The sequence below is a fragment of the Gracilinanus agilis genome, chromosome 2 (genome assembly GCF_016433145.1).
Source record: "Gracilinanus agilis isolate LMUSP501 chromosome 2, AgileGrace, whole genome shotgun sequence".
Taxonomy (NCBI): domain Eukaryota; kingdom Metazoa; phylum Chordata; class Mammalia; order Didelphimorphia; family Didelphidae; genus Gracilinanus; species Gracilinanus agilis.
The window spans coordinates 225,545,953-225,568,530 of record NC_058131.1 but is presented as its reverse complement, the minus strand read 5'-3'; the positions used below and the strand labels follow the sequence as shown (position 1 = coordinate 225,568,530).

The 22,578-nt window shown below is 32.4% G+C and overlaps 1 protein-coding gene across 3 annotated transcripts in view; it reads right to left on the bottom strand.

The window, feature by feature from the left end:
- The window catches only part of MEMO1 (mediator of cell motility 1), a 130,310-nt gene that overhangs the window by 3,881 nt on the left and 103,851 nt on the right, over positions 1 to 22,578 (bottom strand). For all 3 annotated transcript variants that reach the window (XM_044663699.1, XM_044663697.1, XM_044663698.1), the window contains one exon: positions 14,863 to 14,939. In XM_044663699.1, the coding sequence (XP_044519634.1) occupies positions 14,863 to 14,939 (77 nt within the window). The remainder of the gene's footprint in view (positions 1 to 14,862; positions 14,940 to 22,578) is intronic.

Sequence of the window (22,578 nt, the reverse complement as noted above, 5' to 3'; positions counted from 1 at the left end):
AGAGAGAGAGAGAGAGAGAGAGAGAGAGAGAGAGAGACAGAGAGAGAGAGAGACAGAGAGACAGAGAGAGACAGAGACAGAGAGAGACAGAGAGAGAGAGACAGAGACAGAGAGAGACAGAGACAGAGACAGAGACAGACACACACAGAGAGAGAGAGAGAGAGAGAGAGAGAGAGAGAGAGAGAGAGAGAGACAGACAGACAGACAGACAGACAGACAGACAGACAGACAGACACTAACAACTTTTGCTGCTATTAAAATGAAATCCAGACTATCCACAGGATGTTTTACTTTACAGTTGATTTGTTGTTGGTTTTTTTTATATTAAGTGCATGTCATACTTTCAAGTAAACTAGAATAGCATATTCCCAAGAGAAATTTAAAAGGCAAGTAAATTATATCAAGAAATAGTTAAAAGTTCACTGGAACTTATTTTATGCTTGCTTTCATTTCATGGGCTGATTTGGCAAAATAAACTCCATAAAATATCTGAGAATAACTTATTGAGCATCTATATCAAAATATAACAGTAATATAAAGAAAGGGAGAGGGGAATAAGTGGAATAAAGCAATAGGTGTGGCATACAAATTGTGCATCTGTTTTTATAAAACAGTTTTCTTTTAAAGTATTTCAAAAGAAGTAACATTTTTCTAATATTACTACCTAAAAATAAGTAGGAGATATAACTCTGAGTTTGTTGACTTGCTGGTTTCTCCATGTATATTTCTCTTTGGGCAAGTTCAGAGAATGTAACTAATTTCAATCTCAAACATTAAAAAATTACAATTTATACCATAAAATTACAACACACAAAAAATTATAAAGTGCATTACAAAACCAAATAGAAGTTATCTGGAAATGACTCCATATAAGAGAAAACTTTTTTAAACAAAAAAACTAAAGCAAAAATACCTAAAAAAAAATTTTAAAAATACCTAGATTTCTTGGATCTTCTAAATGACTGTTCTGCCTCATAATCATACTAAACATTCTTTGTACAGTTAAACCTTCTACTATAATGTTGCCCTTGGCAGTCTATACCATGAGGAACATTTGAAAAGGCTGTTGGTTTGTTTTGTTTTTTTTTTTACATTTCAGTAACTAAACCCCTTTGGGATATGGTTGTAGGGCTCTGCCTTATAATAAAGAATGTTAGTTCTGCCTTATAATAAAGAATGAAGTTAGTGCAATTTTCAATCTTAACTGCTCAAAGCACTTTAAGAAGTATTTGTTTCCTTATTTTACAAAAGCAAAACAAAATTTTTACTTTATAAAAGTAATCTACAGATCTAAAGAACAATCCACAATCAAACTTTCAGACAAAAAAATGTTGTTAATGTCACAGAAGAATGTGATTAAAGAGGAAGATATATAAATGACTGAAGACTAATTTAACTATAGATGTGCTATTTAACTGTTAACACATAAGTCATTTCACATATGATACTTGCCTATGCTTGGGCAAATACATAGTGTTTTATTTTTGTTTGTTTCTTTGTTTTGGAAAAGCAAATTTGGCCCCCCTCTCAAAGTAAACTAATAATGTCTGAGTTTCACAGATTATGAAAATGCCAAAAACTCATAAACTAATAAAATGTGATCACAAAATATCAGCAAACTGAATACAGTACAACTACCAATAAATAGCTATGGAGACATGTGCCCCTCAACAACTAGTCAATACAATTATAAATATTATTTGACACCAAAGAAATAAAAAAATGATGGCTTCAGAATTTATTTTACCCTCAAAATATTTTCTTTAAGAATATATAATCAATGAGTGGCAATTCTAGGCAAATGTTTTAACTTTTCAGAGATCTGAAATAATTGGAATTTGATCTCTCAAAATGCAAACCAGTTTAAGGCATACTAAACTCTATCAGTGTTCATTCATTTCAAAGAAATGAAGTTTCCTTCATAAACAATAAAAACCTCAGATACTATAAGCTACTCTGAACAATTTGAACTGGCAGCATCATCAAGACAAACTAGGATTAGATAGAATAAAAACTAAGCCCTTTATACCCTTTCAAAGTCTAACCCACAAAGTGAATCCTTTAACTCACAGAGTGGTGGGGAGAACCTTGAATTGCCAGTGTTTATGTATTCTTAGGTGAATATATTTTTGACCAGTAGATTTTATATATTAATAGATTTTCATTGAGACCTGCAACTTCTGAACTTTGATGTGGCAACAAAGATGAAACAACATTGTTTCTTCTATGTATGACAAGGCAGACTCTAGTCAAATGAATTAGAAATTACTACCCAAAGGGGAAAAAAATTAAGTTGTCTAAACATAATAACCATGTGGCAACTAGTAGAACACATTCAAGAGTGTTCAGATGTAAGACCTCAAATTATTAAAAATCTACTCATACTACATATGCAATCATATATTTGAAACTTATTCATGTGAATGAGAAGAAAGGTTACATATAGTTTGTTTTCAAGAGGAGCAGCTTATATGTTAGATGACAAATGATCTTAACATGTTAAAACAGGGGTTAGCAAACTACAACCCAAAAGCTAAAAATGGTCCATCCTGTAATGTTTTGAACATTTTTGTATTTAAAAGATAAAAATTCATAGGGATAAATGTATACTTGAATTTGGGGGAAAAGATATAATCTTTCCCTCTGAATATAGTTTCAGAGTTCATGTGAAAAAGATCAACAGTAGACCAAAGCCACAAAAGCTAATGTGATCTTAGACTATATTAATAAAACAAGGGAATTGGCTGACCAGTTATACTTTGTCCTAATCAGATCACATCAAGAGTAACATGTTGAGTTCTGGAAGCCACATTTTAGGAAGGAAATTGCTAATCTGGAGAGCATCCAAAGCAACCAGGATATGAAACTGGAGGTCATGCCAATACGATGACCAGCAGAAAGAAATGGGGATGTTTTAGCTCTGAGAAGAAAAGTCTTAACAAAGTCATAAGAGCTCTAAGTTTATCTAAGAGTTGTCATAAGGAAGAATAAATAATTTAACTTGTGTTAATAAGCCCCAATGTTAAGAGAAAGAAGGGGTCAGTCAATGGGGGAAAATGCTAAGAGGCATATTTGGTCTTATGGAAAGAAAAATATCCCAACAATGAGAGACAATCAAAAATGGAAATGGCTACTCCCAGATGTTAAAAGCTATCCTTTATTGAAAAGTCTTTAAATGGATACTGAATAATCATTTTAGTCAAGAATAGTGAAGCACGAATTCATGCTCAGGTACAAGCTAAAATAGAAAGGACTTAACAAGTCTCTTCTAATTCTTAATATGTTTCTACAGCAATTTCCTATTGAAATCCAGAAGGTAATAGTGAGCTATAGAAAAATCACCTAAAAAGAATGTTTTATTAAAATGTTGTGCCATAAATGGTAAAATAAAATCTATTACTAAGAGTTATGCATTGCTGTATAACCTGTACTAGGAAAAAGAAGTACCAAAATGCCACTATCAATTTCTATCTTCTGCATAATATGGGCAGAAGAACAATAAATAAAAATCAAATGAACAAAATAGTTACTTGTTAAAATCTTCACAAATAAATATGGCAGAAAAAAAGTTGTCATTTATATCTAAAGTAAAAGAATTCTGTCTCCCATTATAACTGGTCAATAATGTACCACTAACCAGGCATGCTGCAGTGTAACTACTGAAACAATAGCCTGTACTTCTAAAAGTAGCTTTAAAAAAATATCTCATTTGTTTATTTATAACCTATTTAAAAACAACATTCATATTTATAAATGAATCATCTATACCTCTCAAAATCAGTGCCATATTACATATTCCAATTTGGATGTGACAAGTTTTCAAACTACATATACTCAATTAACAAAAAAAAAGTTTTTAACAAATTATAATCCATTATATCACAAAAAGCCCTTCAATACCTATATTCATTTTTAAAATTAGAGGTATTCATTTTTTCAACCAATCAAAAATCTGGGAAGTCCAGTTTGTTTACCTACCTATTTCTCCTTCGTTATGTCCCACTATATATTCTTCCATGGTATACATTTGCAATTTCTCCCCAAATTCAAAGTTAATAAATCTTTTTGGGTAAAGACATTTTATAGGTAAGAGATTTCTTAGTTTTAAAGGGATAGGAAAAAGCTGGACTTACTTCAATATTTTACTAATATATATGTTGTGATATCACAAGTAAATATAATTTTCTAGTAGCACAATAAGATTATCAAAATTTTGGGTGTGGCTTAAACATACTAATGTCCAAAATTTTATATTTAAAAATATTCTTCTTTGTACTTCCACAAAACTAAAATATTTATACCAGGTATGAATTAGTGATAGAGAATGGGCCCCCTCCTGTTCACCACCATCACCACCAATTGCTGACCAACTTACAGTGATGTATAAGAAAGAATTCTGGGAGTAGCAACACACTTTTGACAATAAATGCATTTCAAATAGTAAGTTCACTATCAAAGAAAATTCCAGAATACAAATACAAGAAGGTGTTTATTTTTCAAATATTTACAGTCTCTATTACCCTATATGAAGACATGTACCAACTAAAAACAATGTTCTCCAAACCACAGAATTATCTAGCATTGGCTAAGTCACTCAATCAACAATAGACTGAGAATGAGGTGGACAGGAATTCATCCCCAGAAAGAACCAATACAAGTCTTTCACAAATTCAATTTTAGAATATAAGCAGGAGGTCCAGAATAAGGCTTTTCTGATGAGAGGCTAACTAAATGAACCTTAAACTAAGCTTATTAGAATTAATTTTACATTAGACTCTATATTGAATATTCAGATCTTTCTCCTATCAAGGAATAGCTTTAAGACAGTGATGGACAAACTACAGTCCAGACCAGATGCAGCCCCCTGAAATGTTCTATCCCCACCCAGCTACATAGGATACAATACAATGAAACTTTGAAAGAGTTGCCTTAGAAACAGACTGACAGATGAGCATTTCCATTCCTTTGGCCCCCTCTTTAAAAAGTTTGCCCATCACTGGCTTTAAGAGAATACTAATTTTCCAAAAAATGAGAACTTTACATCTTTCTATTCTTATGAAAACTAAGGAGATTTGAGTTGGGATCACTCCAAGTAGGGTCTCTTATGTTGGAGCTGTCCACAACCTTGTTTAGCTTATTCTAGTTTTCAAATGACAAAGCTTTCAACAACCTTTAATAACTGTCTTTACTCAGAATCCTTCAAATATGGGAAAACTACTATACATGTTTTAATTTTTCAGTTTCTTGAGCTTTTCAGTCTCTTAAGTAGTGGGGATGGACCTCTTGATCGTTTTTACATTTTTTCCCTAAGAATAAACAAATAGGATATTTAGGCAGGTTTCAGACACTTCAAAGTAAAGACCTTAATTCCAAATGTCACCACATAGAGCTTCATTTGATGTTATTTTTAGTCAATCTATCTCCCTCTGCTGAGTTCTCTCCTTGAGAATTCATGCTTTTAGGAATCTTCTGTGGAAGGTGAACTAAAGATAACAATACTAACCATCCTATTCCTTTGATTCATTTTCTTTTAGATCTCCTTAATTGAAGACTCCAGCCTTCAGGTTGACCTCCTCTTACTTAATATCTCATTTTCTCTTGTTTGGATGATTCCTTACTTTCCCCTTCCTTAAATGCAGCAGTTACAGAATCAGATAAACCCAAAAGCTTTATATCTCTTTGACCCTGAGGGAAATCTGTATTTCACAATGCAGTCTCATTAGTGGGTCAATGTCCAGTTTGGACAATCACAAAACTCCATGACAATTTTCTTCTAATGAATTGCTAAGTTAAGTCTTTCCATTTAATATTTTGCATGAGGACCATGAAAGTTTGAAGCAGAACTATTCTACATTAAATGACCATTCCTACACTACTCATTAAGATTATTCTCATTCAACTCCATAATTTTACAGAAAAGAATTAGGTCATAAGATCATACAATAAGTATAAAGATCTTAAAGATCTTCTGACTCTAAATACCACACTCCTACTATACTAGATGTCTTCTCTTCCTAACAATACCATATTACTTAAACAGAAGTAAAAAGGAACCTCTCCCACCTCTCCATAAAATATTTTGTAACTTCCTTTATTTGCTCTTTCACATAATAATCTATGTAGTTATTTGTGAATTTGTCATGCCTCCTCCAGAAGAGATTACACTATATTTTTTGTATTCCCTAGTATAATTTTTATAATCCATCAATGAGCATTTATCAAACACTTACTATGAGCTAGGGATAACAAAAATGCAACAGTTTCTGCCCTCAAGGAGCTTACATTTTGTTAAGGGAGAATGTTACACATAAAAAACATCAAATAAAAATTTGTTAAATGTTGAAGTGTAATGTAAGACTTTTCACTTATCTTTAATCACTCTGGTACTCCATAGTAAGAAACTGCCTGTGGTTTCAATAATAAAATATATTTATAAATTCCAGGATAGATTAATGTTTCTTTTCATAGCCTATATCATACTGCTAAAATCTTAGCATAAAGGAATAATTTTATGTGAATTAAATTTCATTCCCAAATGGTATAAAAAGCAAGGACTCTGTCACACATTTCTATTTAAACAATTTGGTACAATTACAGGATTGAGTTAATTAGGTGTGCCTCTCAGTTATACCAAATAAAAGAATCTCCTTCTCTATACAAAGGACTTGGTTTGATTACCTTGGATTAGGAAGAAACAAGAAGCTAAGCTTATTGGTCAGCCATTTTCAGAATGACTAGCCAAGTATAAATAATAAAAAAATCAAAATATGTTTATTCAACTGGCTTTTTCTCTAATTTATATCAATAGACCCCAATAATAAATGCCTTTCTAAAATCCTATTTTGATGCCTCAGTACTATATGGATATGACTCTAGATTCTAAGCCTAAACAAGTCAATTCCAAGTTCTGACAGTACTTAAGCTAAAAAGGCTTCAAGTACAGGCTGGCCCACTGTCTATTGGCAAGGATTATTATTAACCTAACCAAATTCAGAGCAACATTCCTCACCAGTATGACCCATATGACAAAGAAATTTTCAGTCAGAGAAATTCTTGAAGACTATCTACTAAGTAGGGAAAGTACTCACACTGATAAAATTACATACATTGTAAGCAATGAAATATATATACTAAATAACCTCACACAATAAGTTAATTCACCATTTGAGGGCATATTTCTACTCAAAATCAAACATTCTATAAAAGGAATGCTATGGTTAGTTTAAAGTAGAAGTAAATTATTGGTAACAGTTGTCCTAAAAATTTTCAGAGCAAATTAGTTTATTTTTATAGAATAGAACTTCAGGCTCTCAAATGAGCCAAGACACTTAAGATTAAATGTTCCTTTATTATTTTATATGTCTTTTAAAGATTTACAAATTTGATTAAAATACTGGCCCAATTTGAAGTCACTCTTATAGCTTACTTCCATGTGGAAACAAATTAGCCCTCTAGCTGGAAGAAAATACAAGTCAAGTTTGTAACTCAAAGTCAACTTTCTTTATACACGTTTGACAATGGAAAAATATAACTCTAACTCTTATCAATAAACTAAAACATTAGCATTTCAAATGCTAGTCAAAGATTAAATGGGTGCTTGTCTTACCTAAGAACTCAACTCTCTCGTGTTTATGAATAGCTGTTCTGATTCTTCAAGCTTTATCTCAGTATTAACTAAGATTATTTTTTAAAATGGAGTTTGAACTAAATCTTAGATCTATATGGTAATATTTTTGCTATGCTAAGAATTAATATTTCTTCAAATTTCAGAGGAGGTAAGTATGGGAGGAGAATGTTAAACAATGTCCTTTATATGGGGATCTAAGGTATTAAATTCCTTTTTAAATCCATGACAAACAAGAGTTTGTGTCTCCAACTAAACATTCATGCTTTATTTTACCATATAATGATAAGAATTATGTAGTAAACACCAGTATCTTAACTAGATTTAAGTTGACAATGGCAGGACCCCAAAAATTGTTATTAATAGTTTGATAATGTTCTTCTTGATATCCTTGTATATCTCTCTTTAGATCTTGGATAATGGATGGTATGTAGATCTTAGACATAGTATGAATGGAGGAGGGATCAGGTGCCCAAGGCCTAAGCTGACTATGGCAGGTGAGGGAGGAAACACACACTCCACTCCTCTCACAATAGCTATGGATGTCTCTCTGCCTCTCCTCCCTGACAGGCTTGATTGATTAAGCCTGTCAGTTGCTTCCTTCTAACAGTTGCCCAGGTTAAGACCCTTGAGAGGTTAGGTAGATGGTTAACCTCATTAGGCCCCACCTGAGGTTGGATTAGTTGTTGATAAGGCTATTGACTGGCTACTGGAAATGTTGTTATCTGACTGGTATTGATTCTCCCCTTCCCAAGGGCTTTGGTAGAATAACCACTCTGGGAAAGGTACTTATTGGTAAATCACTCTATTGAAACTATTAATGGGGAAAGGAAACAAGGTAATAGGTTTGAGGATGTGGGAACCTATTGCTATTTGTTTGGCTACTAAGCTAACTGTTAATCAAGTCTGGAGATTGCTAGGCTGGTAGAAGCTGGAGGTCTTCACCCTCTCACTAACTCTGACCTGACCTGGCCACAGCCAAGCCAGAGATTAGGGAAGGCTATTGATGTTGATGTTGATAGATGATCTATATATTCTCTCAGCTCTACTAGCAATGGTGTTGATTGATCGCTAGCTCTCTCTCAGTCAGGTACAGGTTACAGGTCTCAGGCCTACCCCTTCTTCCACCCTTCACCTCCCTCTGTCCCATTCTTGCTCCAAGAGAAGCCTGCTCAAATCTGAGCTCTGAGCTCTCAACTGTTGTTCCTTTGGGGTATTTATAGGGTGGAGCCAACCAATTTTTTGCCCCTGCCTCACGGCACCTGGGAACATTCCAAATTCTCAACTGCCATCCCTGTCAGTCAAGGTGGCATCCATCTTATCCCAGATAATGATTTTAACAATAATCAACTTGAAAGAATGTCTCTAGTAGAGTAACCAAGGGATATACTCAAGTCCTGTGTTGTTCAACACAGGATGATAAATTTAAATTTATAGCTTAAAGGAACTTTACATATAACCTAGGACAAGTCCTAAATTTTACAGATCAGTAAACTGAGATTCAAGGAATAAGTGTCCTATCTAAGTCACATGGATACATGGGAGAGATTGGATTCAAATTCAAAGTTTCTACTTCTAAATACAGCACTCTTTCCACTAACCACACTATCTTTTCATTTTTACCCATAACTCTGACAAAGGCATAGATGGCAAACATCAAATTCACTGATGCAACAAAGACAGAATCTATGATTAAAATTTAAATGAAAGGATTCAAGAGGCGATAAGCCAAATGTAAAGTCTTCTAGTTGGAGGATCAAAGAATCAACTTTAAAAGAATAAGATAAGAAGAAATGGAGATAGTAGTTCATACTTTTTTTATATTTGCAAGATTTAATGAACTACAGGCCCAATGTAAGTAAATAATGTGATATGGTAGCCAAAAAAGCTGAGAGTTTAAAAAGCATTAAAAGAGGTATAATGCACAAGGATTGAGAAGAGTCTTGCTATACTCTGCCCTTTTTAGACTACAACTTAAGTACTGAGGTGTTATAGGCAACAAAGTTTTAGAAAAGACATCATTAAAGTTGGAGAGCATCCAGGAGGATGATTAGGATGATTAAGAGTCTCAAGATCATGTTGTAATAAGATTGGCTGAAGAAACTAAAGATGTTTGATCTCAGAAGAAAAAGAGAGCTCAAATGTCTTCAAATATTGGAAAAGATATCTTGTAGAAGCATTAGCTTTGTTCTGTCTGGCCTGATTTAAGTAAAAACTAGCTAACAACTAAGGCTATCAGCAGGTGGAAGAAGCACCCTCGAGAGTTAATAGTTTCTTCTGCATTAAAGGTATTCAAAAAAGACAAGATAACCTGGCATTTGTCATATCAGTTATAAAGGAGCTTCTTGTTCTGGCATGGGCGGGATTAGAAGACTAAAGTTTCTCCCCATCTCTCAAATTCTATAATTCTGGAATCATATAATTTGATGTTAGCCTTTTTCTCTTAACCTCCAAGAAACTCAGAGCTAAATTCATTGCTCAATCGAAGCAAGAAATTCATCTTAAGTTCTTATATTCAATTTCTCTGCTCCGTTGTACTGATTTGTTGGATTTTTCCCCCTAATTGTTTTATTTAACATTGCATTAAATGTTAAAACTGCCCCTTAAATTCTTTCTTGGAAACAAAAGGGTTACATGTAATATGAAACTAACAATGAACTGGAATTAGATCTCCATCACCTATAATTAATAGTAATAATTAGCATTTGTGTGGCACTTTAAAGTTTGCAAATAGGCACTCCAAAGCTCTAAGCTCACAACCTAGGTGTCATCTTGAGATTCCTCACTATTTCTCATCCTCCCACATCCAATCCGTGGCTTGCTGATTTTGCCTTTGTGATATCTCTCATTTACCCTTCTCTCCTCTGACATTACCACCCCTCTGGTAACAGGCCCTCATCATATCTCCCCTAAACTACCACTGTAGTCTAGCCAACTGGTTAGGTCTTCCTACCACAAGTCTCTCCCCACTCTAAGCTATCTTTCTGTCAGACACTAAAGAGATTTTCACAAAGTGCAAAACCTAACCTATTCAATAAACTGCAGTGGATCTTTATTAACTCCAAGATAAAAATACAAAACCCTCTATTTGGGGTTCAAAGCCTTTCATAATCTATCTCCTTCCTATCTTTCCAGTTCTCTTATATCTTACTCTTCAGTGACAATGGAGTTCCTTGCAGGAATAAGACATTCTATCCCTACACTCCATGCATTTCCAGTGGCTGTAACCCATGCTTAGAATGCTCTCCCTCACCTCTATCTCCTGGCTTCTCTGGTTTCCTTCAAGTCCCAATTAGAATCTCCATCTACTATAGGAGGCTTTTTCCAATCCCTCTCAATTTTAGTGTCTTTGTTCTGTGGATTATTTCCTATTCAAATTATACATTTTTTTTTGTACATAGTTGTTTGCATATTGCCTTCCCCCATTAGCCTGTGAGCTCCTTGAGAATAGAGGCCATCTTTCACCTTCCTTTGTATTCCCAGCACTTAATAAAAACTTGACTAAAAAATATTATCTCATCTTATTTTTACAATAATCCTGAAAAGTACATGCTATAATTATCCTCATGAGGATGATCCTCATGTAGGGTTATTGTAAAAATAAGATGAGACAATATTTTTAGTCAATAAGTTTCCAAATCTGTAAAATGAGAATTATAGCATGTACCTCTCAGAATTATTGTAAAAATAAAAGGAGATATTTTTAGTCAATTAAGTATTAAATGTCTACGGTGTGCTAAGGGCTGGGAATACAAAGAAAGGTGAATTTTGAAAGGAATAAGTATTCCCCCAAATCAATACATAAATATTAATAGTGGTTTAAAATTCACAATACTTAAATCTTGCTCCAAAAGTTTATAAGGCTAGATGGCAGAAAAACTAGATATTTAGGGTAAAGATTCACTCATGCACCTCTATAAACTAGAATTCAATCATAAGAAACAATAAAGATATTCCTATCTAAACAGGAATAGTAGGAAGTATTCTAGGTCCTCTTCTACCCTTCCCAACTCTAAAAAAAAGGTAATTCTCATTAATAATAATAACAACAACATTACTTACATAGTGTCTACTATGGGCAGGCACAATTATACTAATTGCTTTAAAAATATTCTCACAACAACCCTGAGAGTTAATTGCTGCCGTTATTTCCATGATATGAATAAGGGAATTAAGGCAAACAGAGGCTAAGTGACTTGCCCAGAGTCATACAGCTAATAAGTGCCTACAGCCACATTTGAACTCTGGTCTTCCTGAATCTAGGGCCCATATTCTACCAACACACTATCAGTGAAAAAGGTTTTAGATACTGAAACCTGTTAGAGGCTGGAAACGATTTGAACTATAGGAAGGCATAACTCTAAAAAAATGTTCCCAGTGAATTAGTACTGCTCAGGTTTAACAGAAGCAGAGTTGGAATAAACTCTTATGGTCATTAGCTTCATACATGGATAGGCAAAGAATCTATGAATATGTCAAAACAGGTAACTCCCAACATGGGAACAACCTCCATTAAGGCAAATGGAAACCCTCCTATGACTTCTTCTCCAAGTCCTATGGAGTTTTTATACCAGTTGCTGTATATATGGATTATACTGAAGCATATACAGGTTAAAAGATCCATCTGAGATCAAAATAGCGTATGTATGTATGTATGTATGTATGGATGGATGGATGTATATATGTGTGTATTTCATAATGACTTGAACCTAGGTTTTCTCAATTCTAAGCCCAGCATTCTATCTACTATGTCATATTACCTCTACTGTAATTATTTTATATTGTAAAGAAGTTGTATTCAAGTCATTGCATTTCTTTAAATCTACAAAATAATTTTCATGCTTAACTATTTTTATGAAAAGTCACAGTTAAATGGAAGAACATGCTAAGTTTGCCTCTTTTGTTTAATCATGCTTAAGGAATGTCTTGTGACAGTATAATTCTAATTGGTGACCCAGTTTCTACAATGAAATAAGCAGCTTCCTAGCTAGCTTCACTAGCCCTACAAACTCAGATGAATGCAAACATGATCATTTTTATCAAACACATACTGCATGTGCATAGTACAGACACAGTTTCCTGGTTTCCTTTGGTAGAAGAAGTATTTTTTGTATTAATACCCACTTCTATTTTATCAAAAGCCACACCCCATACTAGTTTCATTCATTTTAATCACATGTTGGGACTGATTTTTTTTTTCAAGTATGGGCTCATCTTTCTTGTTTCTTTTATGCAGAAATGATCTAACACATATAGAATGAATGAGAGAAAAGGCCAACAATAAACTTGGGGAAAGAAGGAAAAAAAACACACATTTTTTTTTAAAAGGCCATGCCTCTTTACAGACAATTAACATTCATGAATGTCAGATTCTGATCGTTCCATTTGGCTCTTCATAAAATACAAACTCTTCATACATCCTAGCAAGAAGCTCAACAATCATAATTATTTTCTCAATGATAATTCATATGAATGGTAGAACTAATTTCCAGCTGTTCCAAATTTGAACAAAAAGATTAATAGTAATTACATATTTTTAAAAGTGCCAAATGGTTAAAGTAATTTTCAATAAAAATTAAATTCTTGCTATCCTCAAGGAAGATGTTAGCAAAGTCAATGTTAGTAATGTTTGCTTCACCACTCTTGCTATATAAAAGCAAGGAAATAAGGAAAGTAATCATCTAAATAAATTTACAATTCTTGAAATAAAAATAATATATGCTAGTCCTTGAAATTTTTTAATTCTAAGGAAATAAGAATTCAGAGAAAGTTAATATCTAGTGTTCCTCAGTTTCAGGGCAGGAGAGACTTATTTACCCTTTAAGAGTAGTCAGAGAGGCAGCTAAGTAGCTCAGTGGAAAGAGATCCAAGCCTGGCGACAGGAGATCCTGAGTTCAAATCTGGCCTCAGACACATGCTAGCTGAGTGACCCTTGGCAAGTCATCTAACAACTCCCTAACCCTTACTGCTCTTCTGCCTAAAAATGATACTCAGTGTAGATTCTAAGGTAGAAAGTAAGTTCTGGTATGTGTTTTCTAAAGAGTATTAGAGTATTCATAGAACCATACAGCTAGAATGCAGAATTATTTTTAATAGAGTATGTACTTAAAAAAATAAGAGACAAAGGAATCTGTAGCTGAATTCTTAAATTGCTATGTCAACCAGAGCCCAACCAAAAATGATACACCTTTGAAATTAAAATAGAAATTAATAGGAAAATAAAATTACCTTTATTTTAAAAATGTATGGAAGCTTTATAGTTATCAATAATGCTGAGCAAGGCAATATAGAAAATAACTAAAATTTTATCTCAAAATTTGTTGTAGAAAAATCCTAACTCTCCCTAAAATTTACCTCATTTCAAAGTGAACTGAAATGTATTTATAAATGAATTAGATGAAATTAAGAAACTAAATGTCTAAGATTTAAAATTAAATGTAAATGACAATTAAAACAAATTATAAATTAGGGAAAGAAGAAGAGATGATTTATCTCTACAGTTTTGTCTTACTTCCATATCATCATTTCCTTTATCTAGATATTGTCTTTCCCTTTACATTGCTATCAAACTTATTACAATCTATAATATACATATTTCCTATACTTTGCTCATTTATTAGAAGGCTATAAATCAATTCAGAAAGGAAATACCTCAAAATAGGTGTAGCTGAAACAAGAAAAACAACTTTCATAATGAATTATGTTTAAAGTATAAATTCACTAAACTTATAGCTATTAACAGCTTTCTGTGGAACCAACTATAAAGTTAAGTGATTTTAAATTTGCTATAATTTAACCTATCCATCAAAACTAAATATTAAACAAAACAGCCACTGAAACAATAATTGAGTTTAAGGCAATGAATCAAAGCACATTTTAAAAATCTCTAAATACTCATAAAAAATTCGAATCAGAACCAAAGTGATGTTATATCTTAAATACACAAAAAAGGGAGTTGCCAAAAATATATTTCAAAGTCATATGGTCTGCTCATTATTCTCACTATGACCATGAAATCTTTTGGCAAATAAAAAATAAGATGAAAGCTATTTGTAGTAATTGTGCAGGGGGTTATTCTGTAATCAATGTTTACATGATTACAATATAAATTTTTGCACACTGTTAAATAGGAAGATCTATTACTCAATCTTGTATGTCAACATATCAGGTCACAAAGTTCTTGTTTGAGACTGCAGAAGAAAATTTATTATTAACACCCCAACACCTGGAAGACTTACCATTTTATCTAGATGTTCAATGGATCTATAAATCTCCCCCTGGGACTCATCATAGTAACTGTAACGGAACCTTTGACCTTGAAACAAATATTATGTACAAAATAAAATAGGGAAAATTAGAAGCTAAAAAAGCAAATGTTTACCAAAATAAGTTTAGTCCTCATGGAAGGCAAAGCATAGCTTAAGCCTCTGAGAATCATTCCCATGAGCCCTTAATAAGCCAAAAAAGGTGAATTTGGTTTTGTAATAAAGAAATTACAATCATCACAGCATTTTTATGTTAAAAAGTATTCCAAATCGTAAAATAGTAAAGACATCAGCAAAATAAAAGATTAAAAAAGAAACATAAAACAACTTTAAAAGTTAGAAGCATGGTTACATATAGTTAGTCAGTGAAGAAGACATTTACAATTTTTGCAATAATGAAAAGTAGATACACAAAATATTATTCAGAGCAATTTAATGTAAACAAACAACCTGAATCTAATAAATCATAGAAAGCTTAGATTTTGGAGCAAAGATTCAATCTCCATTACAAGAAATCTATGCAGGTCAGGGATTTACAGGTGACTTATGCCTGTGAATTTCCCAACCTGAAAATACAAGTGTTTGCTCTTTTGTCAAAACTTTTTCTTTTAAAGAAAGGTCAATTAAGGTTCCTTAAGTGAAAAATAAATAAGGTATGAAAAAGTAATTATAATAAATGGTGCACTCTTCTTAACTTATAATATCTCACTAAGAATACCCAGGTAGAGATAGTACTTAAAACATAGTGGTTTCCTGAAAAAATAAACAAAAAGAGCTAAATGGGGCAAAAATTTTTTTTAAAACCTGCTTAAAAGAACTGGGCAACTAATGACACAATGACACAATTTTGTCCTCACCATCCTTTGCTTCCAAGGAAAATGACAACTAATGGTAGATTGTGATTCTTATGACTAGTATATATTACACAGGTACCTGAATCCATGCTTTCCAGCCTGACAATCTGGATTGAATTCATGATTAAAGAGTTGGTTTAATCTCCAACACTGTACTATATTTATCATATTACTCAATTTCTAAAACTAGGCAACAGATTTAGAATTGGAAAAGATAAATCTTTCTGTTTTACAACTGAGAAAAAGGAGAATCAGTAAGGTTAAGTTATTCTTGAAAAGGATTATTTCTAAATCTACGGCAGAGCCGTAGCAGAACATAAAGGCCTGAAGAATCTAAAGTCTATCTTAGAACAATGTTTTATATATGAGCTTTCATCCTCTCATGGAAGATGGCAGATTTTCATGATTGTATCATTAAAATAAAGCTAGCTTTTTCGCAACTCTCACACACTGGGATGATTCACCTGAGAATAAGGGACAGTTAAAAATCTTGGCATCATTTTGAAGGTTATCTCTTGTAGGAAAAAGTAAATATCACTAGATAGAATCCATTCATTTATCCTGTGGTAGAAAGGAGCTGTACAAGTGTGAATTCCCAGATATGTGCCAGAGTTTTTACTCTGAATCATCTTTGACAAAAATTTAAGATACTTGACTCACTTTTCTGTTTGCTTAGAACATATAAAACATCCTAAGAAATATTCTTGATATCTCAGGATCAACTACTTAATGCCAAATAATATATGCCCACCGCAGGAGAACTGAGGTTTTATAAAGCTGCTTTTAATTAAAGAAGTCAGTATTCCTATACATTTATCCCAGGAGTACTGTCTCTAATGTCTATTCTCAGTTGTCCTTCCTATCTGTGGCCAGTGTGAACTAGTAATCTGCTGCTTTAAACGGAATCGTTTTTTGAAATGAACTGTATTCCGGCTTGATTCTTCCTATCCCATAGAGTAAAGTACATGAAATTTACGATAGCTTATTTATCAATAAGAAAACTATTCTGTTTATTTCTAGGACTTGTAGCTATGTTCCAGATATTTCTGATTGTTACCTCAAGGTCAGTGAAATGTTACTGTACTTCAAAATACTTTTGTTCTGATGTGGGCCATTAAAAACCATTTTAAGTAAAGAACTTTGTTTGCAAGAAAAATAGAGAAGCAAACACACTAAATATAATTTTAAGAGAAAGTTTGAATTCAAATTGGAATATGTCACAGGCTAACCAAATAATAAAAAATATATGTAGGACAAATTTTTTTTTTAAATGGCTGCTACATACCATCTGACCCATTATTAGTATCCCCATATGTAATACTACTAAAGAACCAGGAAAAGTGCCTAATTTAACTCAGTTCAAATCAACAAACATTATGATTAGGTGCTTATTGTTTGGAAGGCATTTTAAGAGGCAGCAATGATATAAAGAGGGGAAAAAAAGAGGTAGTGTATTAAGAATTTAAATTCCTATATTAGCTAATAAGAAAAAATATACATATATTTACATATAAGTAAAAAAGTATGCTAAACCACTTTATATGATTCACAGATGTTAAGAGTTTTTAAGAGTTTTTATTTTCTCTTGACTGATCTATCACTGTTACCATCCTGATTCATGTGTTAAAATTTTAATGGAAAGAGGCCATGGAATACTAAATATTGTCTTTTTTGTATTTCTTTAAAAAAAATAAGAAAGAAGTATTATCTTGATTAATGAGAACACCTGGAAGTATCTAGCACAGTATCTTCTATGTATTTAGGTTCTAAAATAGTTTTTGTTGTTGATTTGAAAAAAAAATGAAAAACATAACTGTGATTTCAAAGGTGTCTTAACTAACAACATGTTTTGGGTTACAATATCTAACATTTTCAACATTAAAATCAGTTTTTGTAGCTGCCCATGTTCCTGGGCAAGTGAACTTATGCACTTTTATAAGTATGAAAAAAGCATACTACACATCACAAAGTAAGTGAAAATTACTTACCTGAAACTTATCTTTTCAGAAGGTACACTGGGAAAATGGATTCTTTGAGCCCCTGTTTCAACTCCAAGTATGAGCTTTCTAGCTTTAAGAGCCATTGACACTGCCCCTAGAGGCAATACAAGCTTTGGAATTCCCCTAGTGAGTATAAGTCAGTAGTTTCTTCAAGTGCCTTCCCTCAGTTCTTTTCAAATTCAAAAGATGAGAGGAAAAATAACCCAAGAAAATATCCTGTAAAGCAGAAACCTTACTCTTTGAGGGAAGGAGGGTAGCTCATTTGTGAATCCATTCCAGAGCACGCTTTCTGAGAAAAAGAAATACAGGTAAGTAATTTTCCCATCTCCAAAGGTGACTGGTGATTAATGAGTGGATTCACAGAGTGTGGAGTAATAAGCTCCAGGGATGTCTATTTAACACACAACATTCAACTAATGAGGACAAACAAAACAATGAATGGCACAAGTACCAACAATACTTTTAAGTATCTCAAAACAACATCTAAAAAAGTATTCCATACAAAAAAAAAAGAATTAACAATGAATTTGACAAGCTGAACATCCAAAAACCCAGTCAAGAAGAAAAATTTTAGACAAATATTAATTCATTGTTCTCTTTGATTAAATTTGCCTTCAAGATTACACATTTACATTTTTATCACTGTATTTTTGGATCCACAAAATGCCTTACAATCACCTTTTTAAAAGAATAAAATAAATTCCTCACAACATCCCTGTGAGGTAGGTTTTTTAGCCCACTCTGCCTTAAATATAGGGACCTGGTGTGGGGTAAATGCAGGAACTCATTATTAAAAGAAAACCATGTTTCATTAAGGAATTATTAACAAACTGGTATTAATTAGGGAAATCATGTTTCTAAGCAATACATTATTCCTTGATTCAAACTTCATAATTAAATAAAAACACAAAGCTTCTTATTAATAGCTGATATTCAATAACTGAGTATGATAAAATATGAGACATCTACAAACCTGCATGCCCTGATGGCATATACATTAGGTATTAGCTAACATCTATGACACTATTTAAATATATTTAAAAATAAAATGGGAGAGATACAAAAAGACTGGCAAAATTAAGTTACCAAATTTTTTTTAAAAAGGAAAGCAAATATAAACAGGAAATTATTCTCCGATATCTCTGAAGCTGATAAGAGGAAATAAATATTGATGCAAATGCTACAAATATGCCAAAGAGTGCAATTATGCACAAAGCAAAATATATTATAAAAAAAAAATCACAAAAGTCCAAACTCAAGAGTTTAGTAGATAAAAATACAAAATTATTGTATGAAGAGAACAAACAAGATTTTATTTACATGTTAACAAAACATGATAATTTTACCTAAGAAAATTATCACCATTGATTTGGATTTTAAATTATCATGAAGATGGTAAATAAAGTAATAACAAGGGTCAAATACCTAATCAAAAAGGAAATTGTTTATCATATTACAAAACTGTTTTATTTAATAAAGTTCTCAAGAAACTACAAATTAACTGAATGAAAGTTGCCAATGAGTCCAAATTAGGAAATGTTATAAATTCATAAAGTAAATGGGTCTTAGAGCTGCAAAAACCCTAAAAGATTATTCAATCCAACCCCTTCATTTTATAGATAAAGAAACTGAAGCACAGGAGAATAGAAGTGACTGCTCAAATTCACCCAGCTAGTAAGTGGTAGAGTTAGGGTTTGAACCTGAGTCCTTTGACTCCAAAACCTGGGATTCTTCAGTTATATCACACTAGAATAGAGGTAAGAGAAAAGGTAGGAGGTAGGAAAAACCGTTAGGAAGCTATTAAAATAGTCTAGTGAAGGCAATAATGGCCTGAACTAGGATGGTAGCAGTGGGAATAGAAATGAGATACCTCTAAAAAATGAGAGAAGATTTGAGGTGTGGAGCAAGGGGCTGTCAAGGAAAACCAAGGTTCTAAGAGGGAATGACTAGGAAAATAGCATCATTTATTCAGATACATTAGTAGGGAAGAGATAGAAAATTCAAGGTAAAGATAAATCAGAAACAAATATACTAGTGACAGTCTTTTTTTTTTCTCTGCTGAATAAGTTGAAACAAAGCATATTATATAGTCTAAGTGACTATTTTTTCCTAATTTTAACTGATTTTAGGGAAGGTAAATAACTATTACTAGGAAAGAAAAAATACAAATGGAAAATTGAAAAGAAAAGAACATAGGTCCAGTGAATAAGTGATACCTTTTAGGGAAAGTTGGTTTCACCCATATATTTCATGAAAAAGGGAGAAGCCAACAAGGATACCATGCAATAAAAATTCTATATCAACATTAAAATCAACCAAACAAAATGATATCCTTTATTCAATTGCTAAATCCTAGGGAATTATTCATAGAGGATATATTTGATATATGCTTAAAAATTGGAGTCTTTCCCATAGCAAAAGTCAAGCATTGGCAATTCTCTTACTTTAGCCTTTGTTCCATTTCCAGCTGCTAGTAGAGAGGCAAGTGAGAGGCATGATATAGTGTCCTTATTCCTACCTGAAGAAGTATTCCATCATTCTGGCTATTTTAGTGACCTGTGAGACCAATAAAGGAAGAGAAAGAGAAGCCAATATGTGGAGAACACAGAAGAGAAAACAGGAAGCAGAATGCATGATAGGATTGTTAGACTCATGTTTCTGTCTCCCTTGTATTATCATCCCAGAAGAAAATAATGGTGTCAATTTTTGAAAATCTATTTCTTCTATTAGTGGAAAGATTTAAAAATTAAATAAATTAATTTGGAGGAGAATATTACAATTTTTAAAAGTTAAACATTTTTAAAATAAGCCATCCTTATACTATTCAGATTAGATCATAAATTTCATCCATATGAAATGATGAATCCATAGGACAGAATTCCCATTTAAAGTGCAAGAGCCTCAATTATATCATTCTACCAAACATTTTACCTTGATTTATTCAGAACTATGGCTACTATAAACAAAAATATAGATTAAAATTATTATAGCTGACGTCTATATAGCATTTTAAACTTTTACAAAGTACTTTACACGAATTATCTCTTTTAGTTATTTGATCATGACTGTCATCAATTCACTGTGAAGTTGCCAAATATAAATAGAGCTATGGCACAGTCACAAGAGCTCTTAATTTTAAGTTAAAAGACTTGGGTTCAAATCTCAGCTCCACTACTAAGGATTAGTATGTCTTTGGTTAAATTACTTAACCTCACTGGGCTTCAGTATCCTCATTTACAAAATGAAAGAAATGGGTAAGATGTTTTCTAAGGTCCATGATAGCTCTAAATATACTATGATCCCATGTTTTAAGTAGAATAAGACTCATTTCAAGTATATCAAGATGACATAAAATAATCCTTTCAAATTAGACTTTCCTAACACAGAGAATTCAGTGATCTGAATGTCCTACTAAAGAGGATCCTACCTAAAAAAGAGACAAAATCTCCAAAGGTATATAGCATTTAGTACCTTCAGGAAGGTTGAATTTCTAGGATCCTGACAATAGTAAGGATTTTCTATATAGAGAAGTAGCTTTATTGTTATGAATAATGAACTTGAGAAGCTCAGATGTTCAAGCATGAATGAAGACTATTATTAGGCTCCTATGGCTAGTGACTACTATGACTAAAAATTAGGCAATAAGATTCACTAATAATCTTACTCTTATATAAAAGTCAGATTGTGGCAAAAATAAGGTCTAATTATTTAAGAGTACAAGAAGAAATCTGACCCAATAACTTGCTATCAAGGTTAATATCCCTGAATAAACTTAGATGATGATGATATTAGAGGTGGATAAGGTGAACTTGAGCTTTCTTTCAGTCTTTAGACATTTCAAATATATAACTGTTTTCCCCTAGAGAATTGTTGTTTCCCTATCCCAACAAGAAATGATCTCCCATAGCTTGTATCTATAATAGTCTAGGTCTTAATAAAAGTTCATCATTTAGAAGTATTATCTCCCCTATTTGGTTGGGAGTCCCCGAAGGCAGAGGTTAAAGGAACTTCTGAATGTCTTTCTTATAACAAGCATTCAGTAGCTATGTGTTGAATTAATGAATTCCTTTATATTTTGCATGAAAACATTTTAATATGTAATTATTAAATGTTGTAATAAATAGGACAGTGAATTCAAAACTACATCAAAATTTGTTTTTTCTTTATAAACATATTGAATTGGATTTTTTGCTAGAACATATGAATTTCCAACAGCTTATTTTCTGTTCTACCTAAATCATTCTCTCTACCTTGAAATTTTAAATAAGGATTTTTCTCAGAGCAAAATCCTTAATGACAACCTTAATAAAAGAAATTCTTGTTCCTAATGTAATACAAATGACAGAAGATTAAAAACCTATGACTTTTCCCCACTAAAATTAATATAGAATGTCAAAAGGCTTTAATCTGTTTTAAAACTCTTGAAGTACTAAAATTTTTTTCTCCATTGAAGAAATCAAGATTCCACAGACAGAAGTGGGAAATAATAAGGTAGCCATCAGGATGCTGTATATTACAGTCACTCATCTTGAGGGTTCACTGGGATGGATCAAGAGAAGAGGTAAAATAGTTTATGGACATAGTTCAGATTCTTACAAATTTAAGAGTAGCAAATTTTAATCATGAAGAATTGAAAATTCAAGGAGAGCTAATCTCTAAAAAACAAAGGAACTCAGAATAACAAAACCAAAAAGACAAAGCTAAGCATTTAAATATTATTAAAGTACAAGTACCAATGAAATTTCATAATATCATTTTTTCCAGTGAGGATATTCTTCAAATTTGAGAATGAATTATGAAAGAATCATGATCTCATCAAAAACAAAAGGAGTTCC